Raw genomic sequence first — 19,769 nt, 5'->3', positions numbered from 1 at the left:
CAACAGCACAGTGCTCTTACATAGACAAACCTTGTTCGCCCGCCCCCAAAGCTTGCCTGACATGCTGAACACGACACAGCACAAACCTGGCGTAATCCTCTATTACGGCAGGCAAAAGAGAATAACACCACCAGACTCTTTGTGTGGAAAGGGATGAAAGTCTCTAATCGTAAGAATGAACACCCAGTTCAAGCTCCAGTTCTTTCAACCTCGGCTCTCCTTCAGTGAAGCACTGAACAGCTCACCTTAAAGCACTTGAGGCAAGGTTAGGCAAAGACTGCAAAATACACACTTAAAGAAGAGAACGACCACAGTAACACCAAGTTCCTGTCTTTGGTTCCTGGGAGAGGAAGGCTGAATTTCCTGTCCATGATGTTTGGGTCAAAAAAAAAATCTCATTAAAAGTGAGAACAGCAAAATAAAGTTGACGGTAGGTATCCTCAAGGCTCCGGAAAGAGATTAGAAAGAAACACAACAGCAAAGGGCATTATTATTTCTTAAGATCCTTATAATGTACCAAGTACAGATAAAAAACAAGAACCCAAAAATCAAGTCCCCTGGCAAAGCCTTAAAAATCTAACATATTTCTTTAAAAATTAGAAGATGTATCTTGTCCCTCAACACTTGAACTGTGTATTTAAAGCCTCACATTTCCAAATCTTGTCTCATTGTTCGGTGGACTGTGCGTCTTTCGGCAATATATTGGGTCATTAAGGTAGCTGCATGGACACCATTGCCAATCTGGTGACAAGCTCCTCTAATGAGAATTAAAATGCACACCTTGGCCAAGGTCACCTGTCCCATTATAGGATTCCAGTGTGAATCACAGTAGGATGGACAGAAAGACAGAGCAACACACTTACGTCGGGATTGAAGGATGCTTCTCACTGAGCCAAAGCCTTCCTTGGCATCAGGAAAGTCCGGAGCGCCAGACTGCAGGTCCTCCAGCACAGACTGGGCTGTGTCAAAGCTATCGTTCATTGTGGTGATGATGACGCCGGTGGGGCCCCTCTTCACCCAGCCGCTGCAGTAGAGCCCTGCAAAGGGAAATGGACAGATGAAGCACGTGGCCGCAGGTCTTCACCTTGAACACCTCCAAGCAGAAGCTGCAAACCTGCAGCTCTTTCTCCAGGGTCAACTGGAATACCTGCTGCTGACCCCAGGAAAAATTACCGTATTTTAATATTTTGTTGGAAGCCGCCCAGAGTGGCTGGGGAAGCCCAGCCAGATGGGCGGGGTATAAATACAGTGGTACCTCGGGTTACAGACGCTTCAAGTTACAGACTCCACTAACCCGGAAGTTAAGAAATTTACCTCAGGATGAGAACAGAAATTGCGTGCTGGTGACAGCAGGAGGCCCGATTAGCTAAAGTGGTACCTCAGGTTAAGAACAGTTTCAGGTTAAGAACGGACCACCAGAATGAATGAAGTTCTTAACCCGAGGTACCACAGTAATAAATTATTATTATTATTGGGAGGGGGGACAAATGCAGTGGCGACACTACAAGGCCCACGCACGCAGGTGCCACAAAGCTGGCCTAGAAAGGCTTGGTGTCAGAGCCACTAATCTCTCAGTATAAATTACCCTGGGAATCCCAGCCAGCCACTCTCACAAGCACCCCTGTTGGAAACACAATCTCACCCTCTGCAATGCCAGTCACCACATGGCTGCAGGTCCACTAACCTGGTGCCCCGAGAACTCTGCCCGACTGGTTCGGGATAACGCCTCGCTTGGGGTCAAAGGGCACGGCGGGGTCAATCTGGAGGCTCCTGTACCCAATGCTGCTGAGAATCAGCCCGCTCATGACGTCCTCAGTATCTCCGGTGGGGACTGCCTTGGCAGCGTCTCCCGAGCCCTGCACAGTTCAGGGGCAGAAAAAGAGGAGCAGAGGACAGCGTTAGGGAGGGCCGTCCTGTCCTGCCAGCACACACACAAAAACCAGGCTTATTAGCCAGGTGCATGAGCTGAGAGCCCCCAAGCAGGTGTGGCCCTGGCTAGGTGTCTCCGCCACCCCTGTCCTGAGAGCCTCGTGCTCCGAGCTTTTACGTAGCTGAAATAGATTTCAGAATCAGCATCCGTTTGGGTCTCAGCCTCCCCAGGATGCTGGCGATCTCCTCGTGAGCACTGGCTGCGTTATTAGGGCACCCTCCTTACCCCAGCTACCAAAGAGATTGTGGGAGGGGGAGACACTTTCCGTACCACTCGGAGGAAAATGGATCCTCGGGGAGACATCGTTCTGGCTTGCCGAGAAGCTGCCATTACAGCTTGCAGACGGCAGGCAGTTTACACCGGTGGCTCTAATTAGACTGGGAGAATAAAGCTGTCTTCCACTTAATGCCGAAAGGCTCCTGGGGGAAACTCCAAAGCTAAATGGATGCAGCAAGGCGTTCCAAGCGCCAGACAGAATGAGCGAAAGGGGGCGGGAGCAGGGAAGGAAACGAGGCTTGGTGGGGCCATGGGAGAGGAATTTCGGAGCTCGTACTTCCAACCTGGTGGCAGCCAATCGGATGGCTCTGGCCTGCTTCCCGTCGGCGGTGGGCAAGACTTCCAGTGGGCTGCACAAGAACTTCAGGCTCCACTCCTTGGAGGCCGAAAGCCAGCGGCCAGACACCACCTCCCCGGGCTCTTCCAAGGCTGTTTTGGCCATCAGCTCCGTCAGCCGTTTCCTAGGTCTGGGGAGATCTGAAAATTACAAAAGCACTTCAGAAGCACAGGGCGGCCCTGTTGGGATCAGAGGTCCCTGTTGTGCTACTTCAGATGGTGCTACTTCAGATGGAAGAAGGCCCAGCAGGAGGAAAAGAGACCATCTTGCTCTGCTACACAGTAATCAGAAAAAGTGGAAGACTATCTGCCGGACTCAGCCAGCCCCCAGAACGTGAGAAATTGGGGTTAAGGCTCCATTAGCTGAGGCAGCTGGCACTGAGCTCAGTAATAGAACATGAGGAACAGGACAACTCTGCCCACAGAGCCACTTGCAATGAGGGGATTCAACCTGCCGTGTGAAGCACAAAGCAGAAGACTTTTTTCTCACAAGGAGAGAAAACACAACAGCCATCTACATGGATACAACAATGGAGCCTAAGTGGGGAGGGCTATTACCCCTTTGACGAGGTAGCCACTTTCCTAGAAAAGGAAACACACAAATAAAGCAGACGTGGAACCCTCCTGTGATACACTGGGCTCCATCAGCAGTTCTCAGAAGGCATCCCAAGCATGGCGGCATCCGTAAAGGTCAAAATAGACATGAAGTGATAGGATCTCCCCCAGCGAGGCCCTGTGCTTTGCTTAAAAGCAGCAATGGCGGGGTAGATGTGAGATTGGATTGGGGCCCAGGAGGAGGAGGAGGGGTCAACTCTTTTCCCTGCCACTAACACAGTGATTTATATTGCCCCACAGCCCAAACTGTTATTAGCCTCCAGGTGTGGGATTTGTGGGGAGGGGGTAAGGAAGACCCATGCAGTATTTCAACATAAAGAAAGCGTACATCTAGGGATCTGATCGCGGATCTTCTCCCATGTCTAGTCTGCATCTTGGGCTGCCAATTCATCAAAAGCGGAGGTGGAACTGGCTCAAGTCTGCAAACTGGCTCAAGCCCTTCACAGCTTGCTACACTACAAGGGGAGGAAAAACTTGGGTTGTGATTTTACCAAAATTATTGTTGTTGTTGTTGTTATTATTATTCACTTGGTGAGGTGGCAACAAGCATTCATTCCCCACCCCACCCCCAATCTGAAGGGTTTCAGATTTTACTTGCTGAATTCAAAATTCGATCATACAACACAGTTTAGGCCAGCTCAGCTACGAGACAGAATTCCAAACACAGCATTTATCTGTTTCCCCCCGCCAACAGAATGCTTAACCTTCTACTCTCTTCCACTCAGCCCCCCTGAAACGCACCCTCCATCAACTCCTTCGCCGCCTACCCCTCTGGGCTCCTCCTCCTCCTTCTCCCCTGATGTTCCTTTGCTGTTGTTGCGATCGGGATGTGCTGGGAAGAAGCCTTAGGACAGAGCTTGCTGCCCGCTCCCGAGAGCCAGCCAGCGAAGAGGAGCTTCTGCCTGTCTCTGGCCCTCAGCCATCTCAAGGTTAAAGGCAGCTGTTGTTGCAGCTCATTGCCCTTTGGAGCACTGCAGTTCGTCCCGACAGCGCACACTTCATTATTGTAAAAGAGGCTCTCCGCAGGAAACAAAAGGCAAAACAGGGGACATGTTTCGCTTGCTAAACCAAACCACTCCTGTTTGAGGTACGGCTGCACTGTAAACATTTGCAATGGTTCAACCCTCATAGCAACCCTCACACCTCCACCATGGAATTTGGGTATGGTGAGGAGGACTGGTTCAAATTATCACCCTGTGTTGACTTGGCCTTGGTCATCAGCACCAAATGGTAATTTATGAACTATAAAAAGGCACCAGCTGCCGAACGAAACATAAACATCATCCACATGTCTCTGCCATCTAAATGGAGGACCCCTCCGTCTCTATATGGGGACTTGGCCCCAGAGCATCTGATGTGTGCCTACCCATGTACAGAGTGCTTTCTGCTCATCACTTCCCATGCTCAGCCACACCACAACCAGCTGGGATTAGCAGGAAAGGTTTTCAGATCACGAGCCATAGCAGCAGCAACATTCATTTAGGAAACGAGCTTTGGCTGATTCCTCACCTTTAACAGCCTCTCCAAGGTCTTTGAAGTCTGCAGGATCTAGGAAAGGCCGGGCGCTAGGTAGGTTGATCATCTCCCGCAGTTCCTGAAGGTTGTCAGACAGAGAGCCATTATGCGCCACAACTCCACACCACCGAGTTGCAGAAACAGGTGTGATGCAGGGAAGCAGAATCAAATTGGCTTTCAAAAGTCCTATTATCAATATATATTTATACTCCACTGCCATAAAGAGCCTATAGACTTAGAAAACTCATGTTTCAAATACCCACAAATTTTCTACCCAGCAGGCTGACCTCACAACCAGGTGTGTCCTGGCAGGAACAGGCAGAGATTGCAGTCATTTTTGTGATTGTGAACTGCGAGCAACCTTCCCGCCTTCAAAACATTGGTGCGGAGTGCAGAAGCTCTTGCTCTGTTCCTTTTCAGACCGTAATGTGGCGAATCCAAGCCTGTCTTGGATACTCTTCATCCCAAACTTTAATCAGTGACTTCAGCAATTTTACACCCAATGGAACATATCAACCACACCAGATGAAGTGATAATTATACTGAGCTGGAAGACACAGAACCTGAAGAGCTTTCAACTGAAAAACAAAAGAAGTGTGTGTGTCTGTTTGTTCATACCTTTATGGTGAAAGCCACCTGGAGGGGTCCCCTCCTACCGATAAGGCACACCCGCTTGACTTTGCTGCGGGCCAAGGCTGTCAGGGCATCCTCCGTGATGTCAGTTTTCTAGATAAAGGGAAGAACAGCACCATCCAGGGTTAAGGCAGGGCCACGAGGACCAAGAGTGAAAGTCATGTAGCCACCAGTTCACATGAACGACCCAATCTCCTTCAACGCAAAGCTCATCTACGCAAGCAAATCTGCCATTCAAAATTTGAAGAATTGAGCACAGCATAACCTGGGTGGGAGTATAGGAATTTGCATCATTCCAAGTCACACAGCTGGTCCACACTGCTGAGTATTGTCTGCACCAGGGTTTCCCAAACTTGGGTCTGAAGCTGTTGTTTTTTGGACCACAGTTCCCATCATCCCTGACCACGGGTCCTGCTAGCTAGGGATGATGGGAACTGTAGTCAAAACACAGCTGGAGAAGTTTGAGAAATCCTGGTCAACATTGATGGACAGCAGCACTCCAAGGCAGAGGCCTCTCTCAGCTCTTAACTGGAGATGCCAAGGATGGAAATGGGGACTTTCTGCTTCACCTCTGAGCCACACCCCTTCCACACATTTCTCGAGATTATAGACCAGCCATGAGTGTGCTGAAAACTCCGCCTGCTGCCTTCTTTATAGGGCACACGTGGTAACTCAGGAATCAAATTCTGAGCTTAGAATAGCAAACTAGTTCTTTGTCGTTTTGTCACTTATGAATGGCCAAAGGCTTCTGGTTGCAGAGGGATCCAGTCCTCATCTGATGACCAGTCACATATACACAAGAAAGAGCTGTAATTGACATACAATGTGCCAATAAGACACTATGGGTTGCGTCCCAAGGAAGACATCCCATCAGCGCAAATGCTTCCACCTGCACAACAGGATCTCCCCTCCCCTGTCTCTAAGAAGGGACAGATGTTTGCAGGTAGAATCAACCAGCATATCCATGGCGACACATCTGGCAACCCAACCAGATGGGCGGGGTATGAATGAATAAATGAATAAATTATTATTATTATTGTTTGGCAGCTCCTTAGGGCAGGGCAATGACATCTGCATAGCTCACAGGGGAGATCTTTCTACGCATTTTTGCAATGACTCGCCCAACTAGTTCAGCTTCAACGTGAAATCTTCCGGTGGGGAGGCGGGAGAACAGAGAGCTGCACAGCAGCGTGATGAAAGGTCAGCCGAACAAAGCCAGAAGCACAATTCGACATGAGTGTGGAGGGAGAAGCCTCAACGGGCAGGGCAGCATCTCTGGAGCTTCCAATTCATGTTAGCTCAAGACCGGTTTTCTCTCCTTCGCTAGCACAGGAAAGCTGCAGGTCTAAGCCTAGCAGGGCTCGTCGGATTCTCCACTGTCCGTGTTTTCCAGATATAAAAGGGCCGAGAGATGCTCAGATGCCTCTTGCCCAAGGCTGAATAAACTCCAGTTCAATCAGCGCCTCCAGGTGGATTTAGTCCAGATGGAAGGCAAAGGAAAGGCTGGCTGTAGTCACCAGGGAAGCAGTGGATAAAACTCAAGGCGCCAAGTTGGACGTGGGTCGGAGGAGGAGGCGGGAGAGAGTTTCCTGACCAACGTACATGAAAGACATACCCAGGCTGCCACCTTGTGCTCAGCTGAGGTATGGGAGACGGTTCCAGAAGAACGCACTGTGGCAAGAGCTGCTCCCATTTCGAACATCAGCTCAAGAAAGCTCTACCCTTCTGCATGCAAGCACTGTTCTCTCGATGGGCAATTCTGCTTTTTTTTTTTTAAGGAGATCCTTTCCTCCAGTTCCTACAGGATGGAAGACTCTTAGAAGTACATGCAGGCAACCTCTAGGCCAGGGAAGGGGAATCTCTCTCATCCCGAGGGCCATGCTGCTCTGTAGGAAACCTTCCCAGGGCCACAGGGTATGTGGCAAAAGTGGTTGCGGCCAGACATGTCCCATCGCATCCTCCCTCCAAGCAAGCAAAATATATGCTTACTACAGTTCAAGGGCACATTCCAGCCCAGTAAAATCTCCAGAGAGGTGGGCATGGAGCAGGGCCAGCGAGGAGCATGGCTTGGGGAAAGGGGAGTGTGGGCTGAGGAGTGCCAAGGGCCAGGCAGAAAGGCTTGGAGGGCCACATTCAGCCCTGCGGTTCCGCACCCCTGCACTAGGCTCCATTTATTGCCACCCAGAGAACTTAGGTTGTGGGGGAAATGAACAAATATTAAAATATGAGGGGCTGTGGGATTTTTGCACCATTAACGCAGTCTGTTCGGCCCTCCCAAAGCAGAAGACAGAAAGAAAACACGAGATGAGGAAAAAGGAAATGAAGAGGGCAGAATTCACCTTCTCTAAATCTTGCAAGGAAAGAAACAAAAGAATTTAATGCATTTAAATAGCAGAGAATGCAAGGGGTTTTGTTTTGTTTTTAAAGAGATCCGTTTTGCCCGTGACGGTGTGTCAGTCCTACCGTTGGTGGATTTAAGCAGATACACCTTAAGGAAACGCGAGGGTTGATTTGTCTGTGTCTCATTTCTCACCCATCTCATGCACACACAGAGCGACACACACGGCTGTGACCCTATCAGAACCCTCAATCACTCTCCACCCTCCACCGCCGGCCACCTCCCTACCCCAAACTCCTTCAGCGGCAGATGCAGGATTACAACCTCCCCACAGAGCTAAGCAGCAGAAGGACAGCTCTTATCTGCAAGGCAGGAATCCAACAAGCTGGCTGCAGCCATGTAGCTGCTTTTAATTAGATTCTGCCCAGCTCCACCTCGATGGCAAGAGCCCTTCATTAATCTAGATGGGATTTTCTGGTATAGTTTTACGCAAAGCCTTCACTGGCTTACACACACCCCTGCGCCTGACTTTTGTTGCTTGTTCTCGACTTACCTGAAGGATTTCGAGTGGGGATAAGAGAATCCGGGCAACGTCCAGCGCCACATTTCCATGTCCCAGGACCACAGCCGTCTCACTGCTCAAGTCTGGTTTCAGCTACAAAAAGGAAAGGGATTTTTCATCACAAGCACTCCAGCCACCCCCCTCAGTCTTATTACACAGCACAGATTATCTGCTCTTCAGGATGTGCAGTTATGCTTTGCCTGCCCTTCGCCGTCTCTTGCAGGACTTCCCATGCCTCCCCGCTCGAAGTCTCTGGAAGAGTTTCCCATGCCTCCCTCTCACAATCTCCGGCAGAACTTCCACGCCTGTGGATATAGGCCTGTGGACTCCATTTCTCTGTGCTCCAAAGGTGCCACTGTTCTTCTGACCAACTAAAAGCTGTCGCCAGCATCACAACCGATGTGGTTAATTGAAGAAAATCCACCATAGACGCCACTTAGTCCCATATAACTCAGAGACCAGCCAGTTCGGGGGACCCACTTCAAATCTCCTCAGGTGGGAGCCTTAGGCAAGCCACCATTCCCAAGCCTCCCCATCACATGCAATATTGGGATAACAAAGCTTTTCATACAGGTTATAGGACAGCCCAATCCTTTTATTTCCTACACTCAAACAGGGGTGGGAGGTGGGGGAAACACCCCACTGGACATACCCCCACTTCCCACCCACCCCTCTTCCCCAAAGCAGAAAAATGCCCCTTCTAGGTTTCCTCATGGCACCTCCAAGAGAGGGTGCCAGCTAATCCCCTCTTACGGACGTGCAAATTGTTCACATTTGTAAGTCTAAGGAGGATTTAATTTGATGTCTGCTAATCTTTTCCAATTGCAGGCCTTTCAGCCAGCCACTAATCTGAAGCTGGATGGCTTCTCTGGAACATGTGGAAAGCCTGAAGAGGCTGCCGGGGGTGGGGACGTCCTCCTTACGTCTCTGTTCTCAGGCAGGCCATTGTACCACCCCACGAAGGCTCTGGCTGTATAAACTCCTGCCAGGTCCTCCCCTGGTATCCCCAGGGTCCGATTGTCCTCAGCTCCATAGCTCTGCAGGGGAAAGAGAGGAAATCCACATACATTTTGCAGCACAGCTGGGAGGAATGGCTGGCAACATTCTGCAACACTGCGATGGGTTTCCCCCAACTTAAATTACCCTCATGTTATCTGCAACAGAGGAGGAGGTGGGAAGACCACGGTGACCATAGAACTGTCAAAATCCTGGCAGAGCGGCAATGTTACTTCTCCCTTAGTTCTAGTGTGCTACAAGGGACTTTTGCCGAGATCTCACACTCACATTTATCTGATTGTAATGGACGGCTTGAGCATTTTGAACTTCTAAGCCTCCAGCAATTTGTTTTCCGACTTCTGCATGGGACTTTTTTGTACTCTGGGAGCTTTTCCAGTTCCCAACAGTCAGAACTGAAGCAAAGTGGTTCTATTTGGGTATTTTAAATGGTTCCTGTCACTAGGGGGCAGTGTAACAACAACAACAACAACAACAACAACAACAACAACAACAACAACAACTTTATTATTTAACAACTACTACTTTACAGTAGTAAAGTACTTTACAGATGAAGGGCATTGTGGGTTAAACCACAGAGCCTAGGTCTTGCCGATCAGAAGGTTGGCGGTTCAAATCCCCGCAACGGGGTGAGCTCCCGTTGCTCGGTCCCTGCTCTTGCCAACCTAGCAGTTTGAAAACACGCAGTGCAAATAGATAAATAGGTACCATTCCGGCGGGAAGGTAAACGGCGTTTCCATGCACTGTTCTGGTTCCCCAGAAGCGGCTTAGTCATGCTGGCCACATGACCCGGAAGCTGTACGCTGGCTCCCTCGGCCAATAAAGCGAGATGAGCGCCACAACCCCAGAGTCGGCCACGACTGGACCTAATGGTCAGGGGTCCCTTTACCTTTACCACTTTATTATTTAACCCCCTGCCCATCTGGCTGGGTTGCCCCAGCCACTCTGGGCGGCTTCTAACACATATAAAAATGTGTCTTTGTGGTTTCAGTCCCAGGAAAAAAATAACTAGGGACCTAGCAATGGACACTGTGAGAAGTGGGCACACCTGGACTAAGGTAAAACATAGTCCAACAACTCTGACCTAGCCAATATATCTTTGAAAAACCCACGTCTGATCAGGCCTGCCACTGATTCTCCCGCTTAAAAACCAGAGCCAAGCAAACTTACCAAAACTACCGCATGGTACGCTTTCTGCAGCTCCTCTACGGTTACGTCCTTCCCCACAGTCACATTCCCGTAAAAGGAGCAGCGGTCGGAATGTGCCGTCTGAGTAAAGGTGTTGATCACGTTCTGTTGCAAGAGGTCAAAAGGGAGAGGTCAGAAGAAGTCGTGTTCCCACATATGCAGAGAGAACTCCCACAGCACCCAGGCAGGAGACCAGAGTCAGGCCAGAGAACAATGAAGGTCCTCAATGACCTTGCAGCATTTCAGCCAGCATCTCGCTCTCTGGTTCATGCTGCCTCTTCCAAGACTCTTATCTGACAACCGACGAGAACATCTCATTTTAAAACAACATTGTTATCTATGACCTGGCACAAGGCCAGACAGTTTCACTAAAACGGTACATTTATTTATTTTTCGTCCCCCAGCGTATAGTCATAAGAGAAAGATCGGGGGAGGGGAGGATTTCAAGTGCTGTATTCACGGGGGGGGGGGAATGTGGGCTTTCTCACCCATCCATTTACAAGCATTTTATCAAAAAAATGAGACAATGGCCGGCTAGCAACGACCTTGTCCAGACATCAGGGTTTACCACTCCAAAAATCTAGTTACCCATACTATTGCTTTCCATTGAAAATCCTGCAAAATCAAAAGGTGAAGTGCAAAGAAGAAATCTAAACCCATGGAAATAATGCAAGTGCTGCACGTATTACCACTTTTAAAGCACCTGCCCACAGAAGACGGTCCTTGCCTGCAGGTGCACAATCTAATAGACATGGCACAAAAGGTGAAGGGGAAAAAATGTGGAGGGAAGAGGACAAATTCAGATAGCAATTATTGAAGTTACATAACCTGAGCAGCATCATTTGATCAGGACAGGTGGGCATCCCTGCCTTTTAAGTACAAACATATATGCAACCCAGCAGCCCTTAGTCCCTCAACCAATGACAGAATCTACTCTGATTTTCTCTTCAGCTTAGCAATTGGATCCTAGCTATTACTTACCCATCCTGCCCCAAATTCATACCTCTAGGATATTTCTTCCTTTCACTATAATACCTATGTGACTTGTACAGCTCCCTTTACTAGGCAGGTGGAGAGAGGAGCCATTGGTCCAGCCTGCTTCTTCCCATAAGAAGCCTGCTTCTTCATGCCATAAGGAGGAATATTGCTCCCTCTGACCTAAGATACACACACCCAAAAAACCTGCAGCCAGGGCAAAACGGCTCAGGTGCTCGCAGCTTTTCCAATTCTCCATTTTGCAAAGGTCAAGTGGCTCCTCCCTGTTCAGCATGAGATCCCTCAGCCCTCGATCTCTCCTACTTCTTGTTAACTACTCTGTAGGATCCACATTTGTCTCGACTCTTTTATGGAGAAGCTCACAGCAGCATTTTGGCTTCACTGCAACCTGTGAGGTAAGGGAGGCTGACAGATGGCGACTTGGCCAAGGCTACAGAGTTCAATATTCCACTAAGCAAGGATATGAATCTGTGCTTCCCCACAGCCAAACCCCAAATCCTGCCCAGAGTGCCAGGCTGGCTCACAGGCATCTGTGTCATTTCATGGAGAAGAAAAGAAAGAAAAGAGTGATTAAAGCAGGAGTGGGGAACTTATGACCCTCTAGATCAGTGGTGGGGCAACTTGTGGCCCTCCAGGTGTTGCTTAGCAACGATTCTCATCGCCCTCAGCTATGCTGGCTGGGGCAAATGGGAGTTGCAGTTGCACAACAACCAGAGGACTATAGGTTAGCCATCCCTGCTCTAGGTGTTGCTGCTGCCACCATCCCAGATCATTGGCCACGCTGACTGGGACTCACAGGAGCTTGAGGTTAACGACATCTAGAAAAGCACAGGTTGGTTTTAAGGAGAGAGATGTTCCCAAGCTACTATTTACCTTTACTTCAGGGTGGTCCGGAGCTACTCCAAAACGAACAAGGCCAAAGGGAACAGGCAACTTCTCATATATATCCACCTGAGCCAGTTTGTGGTGCTAGGGAGGAAATTAAGTTGGATTAACACATGTAGCTGATAGCGGTAGGGCGGGAGACACAGGACAAGTTGAAATTAAATTGACTGAAGCTATTATACAGTTGAAATAGGCCATATGCAACAGCTGCTGTTGCAGCAGTTTAATGCAACTCCTATTTTTACTTTTTGAACAGACAGTTTTGAGGTCTACTTACTCACTAATCGCTGTGGACACCACCCATGGATTACATTACTTCCTTTAAAAAAACCCACATCTTCTGCTGGATGATGGCAGTATCTAGAAGGCTCCATGAAGTTGGTGGGGATCAAAGCATAACCACTTCAAGTCAGCACTGACACCATCTTGGGAGTTCCCAGGACCAATGCAGCCACCTGGTCTGGAGTTCTCACAAAGCAGAACCCAACATCCATATGTGTTCACTTTCAATTTACTTCAATTACAATTAGCAACTTCAAACATTCCACTTTTCAGAGGTTTATCTTGGAACAGGTCTTCTTGCCTAAACCAGGGAAATGTGGGTTCTCTCCTCCTTTACTGCAGCCACAAGGAGGAGCTTGAAAGCTTTCCCTTCTGTTTTCAGTTTACTGTGGTTTTCTGTAATGCCAGAACCTGGAACTGTGGCTAAACTTAACTACCACTTAGGAAACGGGATCATAAACCACAGTTTGAAGTTGGCTTCTCTCCCTCAAGCATAGATAAGATTGACCACTGTTTGTCCAGGTTTAGCTGTAACACACAACCGCGGCTTGTAGGAAACTGAAGCAAAAGCTTCTGATCTTCACCTTGCAACTGTGCTAGAGGAGGAAAGAGCCTGATGCAGAATCACGTAACACTAACACTATAGTTCAGTGTTACGTCCAAAACACAGCCACCGTGCTCCAATAATGTAATGCCTTTTTCTTAAATCTTAGTGCTCTTTATTCATTGCCACATAATGTGTATTTAACAAGTGGCAGACCGCAGTCCCAAATACTGGGGAGTGAATCCCATCAGACTTAATGGGATTTGTTCTGAGTAAACATGCTCATGGTTGCTTTGTTAGGAAAGGAACTACAATAGATCTCAGTTAATTACCAGATACTTTTGAACCAGTTGGAACCATCCATTCGTGGATGAGCTCCGGAACGTGCTAAACAGTACAATACAGAACAGCTCATCACAACTGCCACCTTCTAACCCAAAGAGCTGCCTGTTATTGGAATACAGATTGGCAAAGGGACGAGACCTTGATTCAGTTATAAATATGTATGCGAGGTTTTGAACTTTGGGGACATTATTGTTTCTCGGAGAGACTTCCCTCACGACCTGGTAAATTATTTGCTTTTGATCATCCTTTGTCTGGGGATTTTGGGGTAAATCTTAACACTGCAATTGTTTCAGCAGAAGTGGGAACTCTGGGAAGGGGGCTAGAATCTAAAGTAGGCACACACTATGAAAATTCGGTTAGAGAATACTATGCATTTAAAGATGCTTCCCACCAGGTAACAAAATGTCTCCCACCAGACAGCTATTATGGAATCCAACAACAACAAACCCAAAACCCTGGGAATGATGGGGTTGTATTCAAAAGCTGTTTGTGCCAAGTGGAAGTGACTTCGACTCCTGCAATGGGACATTACCTCTCTCCTTTCCCCTCCCATGTCCTCAGGGTCGGGGGATCTGCCAGAGCAGATTTCAGGAGCATGTGGTGGGAGGACAGAAAGGTGAAGTCCCACTGCGTGGGCTGAAGTCCATTCACACAACACTGGGTTCCATTCTGTAGCTCTGCGAAATGACTGGTGGCTCCTACGAACTAGCAGTACATTGGAGGCAGTATGCTTCTGATTACCAGCTGACAAGGACAGTACATTTGTGAGCAGGTCCTCTTTCCAGGTTTCCTACAGGAATCTGGCTGGCCACTGCGAGAATCGGATGGTTCTCTGGTCTGATCCATCCGGGTTCCTCTGAGCAGCACTCACAGAACTACCATCCCTATGGTTCTTCGGGAGGAAGCGGTGAGACTTTAATCAACTGAAAACAAGCTTTAAATGTGGAGGACAGATTTAATGTTGGCTTGTAGCAATTCAGCATGGCCCCGCATTACAGCGTATTAGAAAGCCAGTGTGGCACAGTGGTTGGGGTGCTGGACTAAGACATGAGAGTCAAGGGTTCTAATCCCAACTCATCCACGAAGCTCACATGGTGACCTTGGGCCAATCACAAGTCTCCATCCTACCCCACAGGGTCGTTGTGAAGATAAAACGTGTCGGCAGTGGAAATCGTGGGTAGGACTCAACTAACAAAGCCCCACAAATGGAAGGGCCCTTGCTAGCACAACGGGCCTTTGCCCCACCTCCCCCACTGGCCTTAGCTCTGGGTGCGTTGGCAGAACCCCCGGAACAGGGAGGGAGGAGAGGGTAAAAACTGTCCCATTAGGCAAGCAGAAATGTTTGTGGTGACGGGAGCAATCTGCTTAGCACCACACAGAATTTCTCCCTGCGAATGCCTCCTAAGGCAAGATAGGAATGCATGCAAATTCCTTTTGACAATCTGAAGCCACAGTAGTAACTCCATGAGCAGTAGGGGGTTAAGATGAGGTAGAGATATTCCTCCTCCAGGCTCCAGCAGGGCGGGAGAGCAGGAGGTCTGCCCCTGCCCAAGCCCCAACTGTACCTGGCAAAAGCCAGTAGAACAGGGCAAAGCAATTCAAAGTTGTTCCTCCACCCCCAGAGAGGAGGCTGATATTTGCCCCTGCTCTGCTGCACCAACGTGAAGCTAGCGCAGCAAAAGAAGCATGCATGCACATGCACATATGCGCAGACACCCCTTGTGACCAGCAGGGTCTGGGTGCAGTGGAGGACCTGATGTTACGTTCCTCCCCAGCCAGTCTTAGGACTGCCATGCCGGAGGACTTTCACTAGCCTTGACACAAACGCAGGACACAAAACAAGGCTGGGGAAGCCAGAGCTACTCTTGCAGAGACCCACATTTTCAGCTACACTAGCATCACACGTCAAGAGCTCGCCCTGAGCAGGGAGAGCGATGCCCTTGAACATGCTGGCACCCATTCCAGGATCAGTTTGTTATGCCTTTCAGGATTATCCTTCACAGTCGAATTTTGCAGCTGAGGCCGAGCAACAGGAACATTGTTTTCCCAATTTCAACCAAGAGGGAAAGAGAGAGAGCTCTTGAAGTTCAAAAGGATAGCAGTGGAGGCGGGAGAGAGAAGAGTGATCCTAATTTAATAGCATCACAACCAGTACTGCAGGAAGCAGAACACTTTATTCCCAATTACAGTCTCTTCCATATTCTGAACCGGCCTTCCAGCGAGAGATTTCCATCCCTCCAAGAGTCTCTGATGTGCTAATTAACCTACCTGACCTGGCTATACACAAGCACAGAAAATCCTTTTTTCTTTTTACTATTTGGATCTAATCACCCTTGCAAAAAAAAAAGTTGTGTGACGCTTGCTTTCTCTTTTCGGGTCCAAAGCGTTGTCCCAATCAAAGGAATCGCCTCCACCATCAAAACTTGCAATCTCATGCAAGGCTTAAAGCCAAGATCTGCTAAGCATTCCAGACAGTGGGTGTGAAATTTTCTAGTTTAGAATCCCTCTGCAGAAAAGCTGCAGGCCTACATAGACCCTTAACCAGGAGTAAGTCCTATTGAATTCAGTGGGGCATACTTCTGAATAGACAAATGCAGGGTTTTCTCTGTTATTATCTGTGGAGCCTCCACGAAAGGAGGCTCACCAAAAACCTGCTATTAACAGTGTCCAGTTAAGAGATGAAGGTTGCAATTCTACACAGGCATAGTAAGTACCAAGGAACTGAGCCTAAATGCACAGGATTGCATTTTTGCTCACACTAATGTATGAGGACGGATTTTTTAAAAATATTATTTGGGAATGGCTATTGTAGTTGTTGCTGTTTTTTATCCTATTACATGCTACAGGAAGCAAACCCTTACATCTGCTTCTCAGTGACTTACACACAGACACACACAAAGAGGGGAAATGCTACTAATCGCCTGTGATCTTGCAGGTACTATTCAACAGACACCCAGTCAGAATAATAATAATAATAAATAATAATAATAATAATAATAATAATAATAATTTATTATTTATATCCCGCCCATCTGACTGAGTTTCCCCAGCCACTCTGGGCGGATTCCTATCGAGAGTTAAAAACAATACAGCATTAAATATTAAAAACTTCCCTAAACAGGGCTGCCTTCAGATGTCTTCTAAAAGTCTGGTAGTATTTTTTCTCTTTGACATCTGATGGGAGGGCATTTCACAGGGCGAGCGCCACTACCGAGAAGGCCCTCTGTCTGGTTCCCTATAACCTCACTTCTCGCAATGAGGGAACCGCCAGAAGGCCCTCGGCGCTGGACCTCAGAATGTTTTAAATCACACCACAAGGAAAAGCAATTGGTCCTAAAACATTCCAATCTAAAACAAAAATCGATAACTATGAGTTTTTTGTATTTTAATGCTTGCCTAAGCGTTTCACTACCAAACATACCACAGAGCCACCAAAATAACCCAATAATATAGAAACGAGTTAAAATGCCAACTCTCCAAACGTTTTTTCAGCTACTCAGGTCTTCTTCAGCAGTTTAAGCACATTAAAAAGAATCCTACAAGAGTTGGAAGGGACCATGAGAGTCATCTAGTCCAACCCCCTGCAAGGGAGGAATCTTTTGCCCAATGTGGGGCTTGAACCCACTTTCCTGAAATTAAGAATCTTTTGCACTACTGACTGAGCTAAGAAACCTTGTTCTTGCTCATCTGGGCCCTGCTGGGCCTACATATTCATCATGCCCCCAAGTTCTGGTATGCTTCATGCACACAATAGAGCTATGATGGATCAAAAAGGAAGACAATATGCCATGTCTGGGTCTCTTGGGCCTTTGTGCACATTTTTTTCTGCTTTAGCCAACAGAGGCCTTGGCATCATGATAAGAGTAGCGGAAAAGCAGATGCGAAGCCAAAACAAAGGTGACAGAATAGCACATTTTGGCAAACCGGCACTGGAATGTGACAAAATGCCCTGTGTGGAGAACTGCCGACACAGCAGGGTCCCAGGTGCTCAATTCTCCACCCCCTCCCAAATTAATTAATTAGTCTGTTTCTACTCTATACAGTGGTACCTCGGGTTAAGTACTTAATTCGTTCCAGAGGTCTGTTCTTAACCTGAAACTGTTCTTAACCTGAAGCACCACTTTAGCTAATGGGGCCTCCTGCTGCCACTGTGCCGCAGCTGTGCAATTTCTGTTCTCATCCTGAAGCAAAGTTCTTAACCTGAGGTATTATTTCTGGGTTAGCGGAGTCTATAACCTGAAGCCTATGTAACCCGAGGTACCACTGTATACGTAGTCATGTCGGCTGCATGAACAGTAAAATTAATAGAAAGTTCCTGGTTCCATTACTGAATGATCTTAAGACGTAAAGGGATTTTTTAAGGTTGTTCTTTTGCGGAGTTTTCTGGTGTCCCCCCCTTCTTTCTTGCTTCACGATTGCATTCCATATGGATTTTCATATCACTTAATAGAGTCATACCTCGGAAGTTGAACAAAATCAGTTCCGGAAGTCCATTCGACTTCTGAAAAATTTGACTTCCAAAGCGCAGCTTCCGATTGGCTGCAGGAAACTCCTGCAGACAATTGGAAGCCGCGGAAATCCCGTCGGACATACGGCTTCCAAAAGAACTTTAGAAAACCAGAACACTCACTTCCAGTTTTCGATCGTTCGGGAGCCGGAACATTTGACTCCCAAGGCATTCAGGAACCATTAAGCTTTGGATAGTATTATAACAAAGTGAGCCACTGCAGTCCTTTGTTGCCTCCTTTCCACATGATAAGCCGTCAAAGCCCCAAAGAGAGAATTTGGAACACATGTATTAAGTGAATTCTTCACCCTCCAGGGATAATCATTGCCAGCAAATAAGAGTCATAGAATAGTAGAGTTGGAAGGGACCACAAAGGTCATCTAGCCCAACCCCCCTGCAATGCAGGAATATTTTGCCCAATGTGGGACTTGAACCCGTGACCCTAAGAATAAGAGTCTCGTGCTCTACCGACTGAGCTATCTAAGCTCCTGCTTCCAGAAGCCACAGTGGAGATAAGAAGTCTTTGTAAGTATGCCAATTACCTTCAGAAGGTGTTGTGCCGTGTAGAATCCAGCAGGTCCACTGCCTACAATACATATCCGAGGTTCGGTCTTGGCTGTGGAAAGGAGCCTCTTGTTGCCTGAGAACAAAACTGGGGGGAAGACAACAGAGAAGTCACACGAAAAGCAAAAAAACAAAAACCACAGTGGTCCATAGCTGGTAGGTTCAATCCAGCTGCAGAAATGTGCACCTGGCCTGGAAAATAATAATATATCACTGGAAAAGTGATATATACACACCCCTTCAGTTCCAGCCTGATTGCTGTCAAACGTGGCTATCAGCAAACAAAGCAGAACCAAACCCCATGGAAGTGGGGCAGAAACAGTGGGGCAGGAAGAAGACCCCCTTACAACAAGAGGGCTTATGGCCCACTGTTTCCACGTTCACCTTGCCTGCTGATCACCGCTATCAGCTTATTCAGCTTGCAGAATGAAGCACAGAAGCATAGAGTTGTAAGTGTGCAATATTTTCAATTCCCCAACCATCCCCTCCCCTAGCCATCCTTGCTCAGAGTTAACATATAGAGAAAATGTTATTCTTGTGTCTGTGAATTTTATTCCCCTCATAGGGGAAAGTGAACTGGTGCCTCCTTTATTACTAAGCACCCCCAACTCTACCAGTTAATTTAAAAAATAGCAACAATTGTTCCTATAAGCAGTTATCAGCACAGTTTGGAAAAGCAGCTGTGAATCCAATATACCCACAAAATGCATGTCAAAGGAATTAGAGGGGGCCTTACACTTATTGTAACAACCTCATGGTGATAATGAGCTACCTATTATATTGGGGGGGGGGCCACCAGTCACAGCATTGCATGGGTTTGCACTGTAGTATTTTATATTTCCCCCATGATCCAAGTCCTTGACAGCTTGCTTATCCATGACAAATAACAGGGTTCATACTCTCATCCCCTTTGTGCCCCAGCAGCAATGCTGGTTTGAAATATCTCATTCACGACAGCAATACAATCCAGAGGCCAAAGATCATCAGTTACCACACGTGACTTAATCAAAAAGGCGAAGGTCTAGAGATCGTAGCCTTCCCACCCCCCCACCCCAGCCTACAAAGACCTTGGCAGTCACTGATAATTTTTACACTGTGAAGTACAAAGATAGCCCTATTCCCCAGCACGTCACTGAGTCTAACATTTTGACGAACTGTCCCTGAGTTGTTGTTTTTTATCAGTTTGGGTTGCGCAAGCATTACTTGCTTCAGAACCGCTAGACTTGCTTGGATCTACAG

General features: G+C 47.8%; 1 protein-coding gene across 1 annotated transcript in view; it reads right to left on the bottom strand.

Annotated features, from left to right (window-relative positions):
- Nucleotides 1-19,769, bottom strand: part of FDXR (ferredoxin reductase) — a 29,165-nt gene that overhangs the window by 5,140 nt on the left and 4,256 nt on the right. The window contains exons 2-11 of the mRNA XM_083598195.1: nucleotides 18,509-18,618; nucleotides 12,277-12,372; nucleotides 10,390-10,512; nucleotides 9,129-9,242; nucleotides 8,197-8,298; nucleotides 5,291-5,398; nucleotides 4,667-4,751; nucleotides 2,484-2,683; nucleotides 1,685-1,856; nucleotides 864-1,037 (exon numbers count right to left, since the gene is read on the bottom strand). Coding sequence (XP_083454321.1) covers nucleotides 864-1,037; nucleotides 1,685-1,856; nucleotides 2,484-2,683; nucleotides 4,667-4,751; nucleotides 5,291-5,398; nucleotides 8,197-8,298; nucleotides 9,129-9,242; nucleotides 10,390-10,512; nucleotides 12,277-12,372; nucleotides 18,509-18,618 — 1,284 coding nt within the window. The remainder of the gene's footprint in view (nucleotides 1-863; nucleotides 1,038-1,684; nucleotides 1,857-2,483; nucleotides 2,684-4,666; nucleotides 4,752-5,290; nucleotides 5,399-8,196; nucleotides 8,299-9,128; nucleotides 9,243-10,389; nucleotides 10,513-12,276; nucleotides 12,373-18,508; nucleotides 18,619-19,769) is intronic.

This window comes from Podarcis filfolensis (assembly GCF_964270895.1).
Source record: "Podarcis filfolensis genome assembly, chromosome: 2".
NCBI classification, from domain to species: Eukaryota; Metazoa; Chordata; class Lepidosauria; order Squamata; family Lacertidae; genus Podarcis; species Podarcis filfolensis.
Note: the sequence above shows the minus strand (reverse complement) of the source record. Positions and strands in the feature narration are given on the sequence as shown.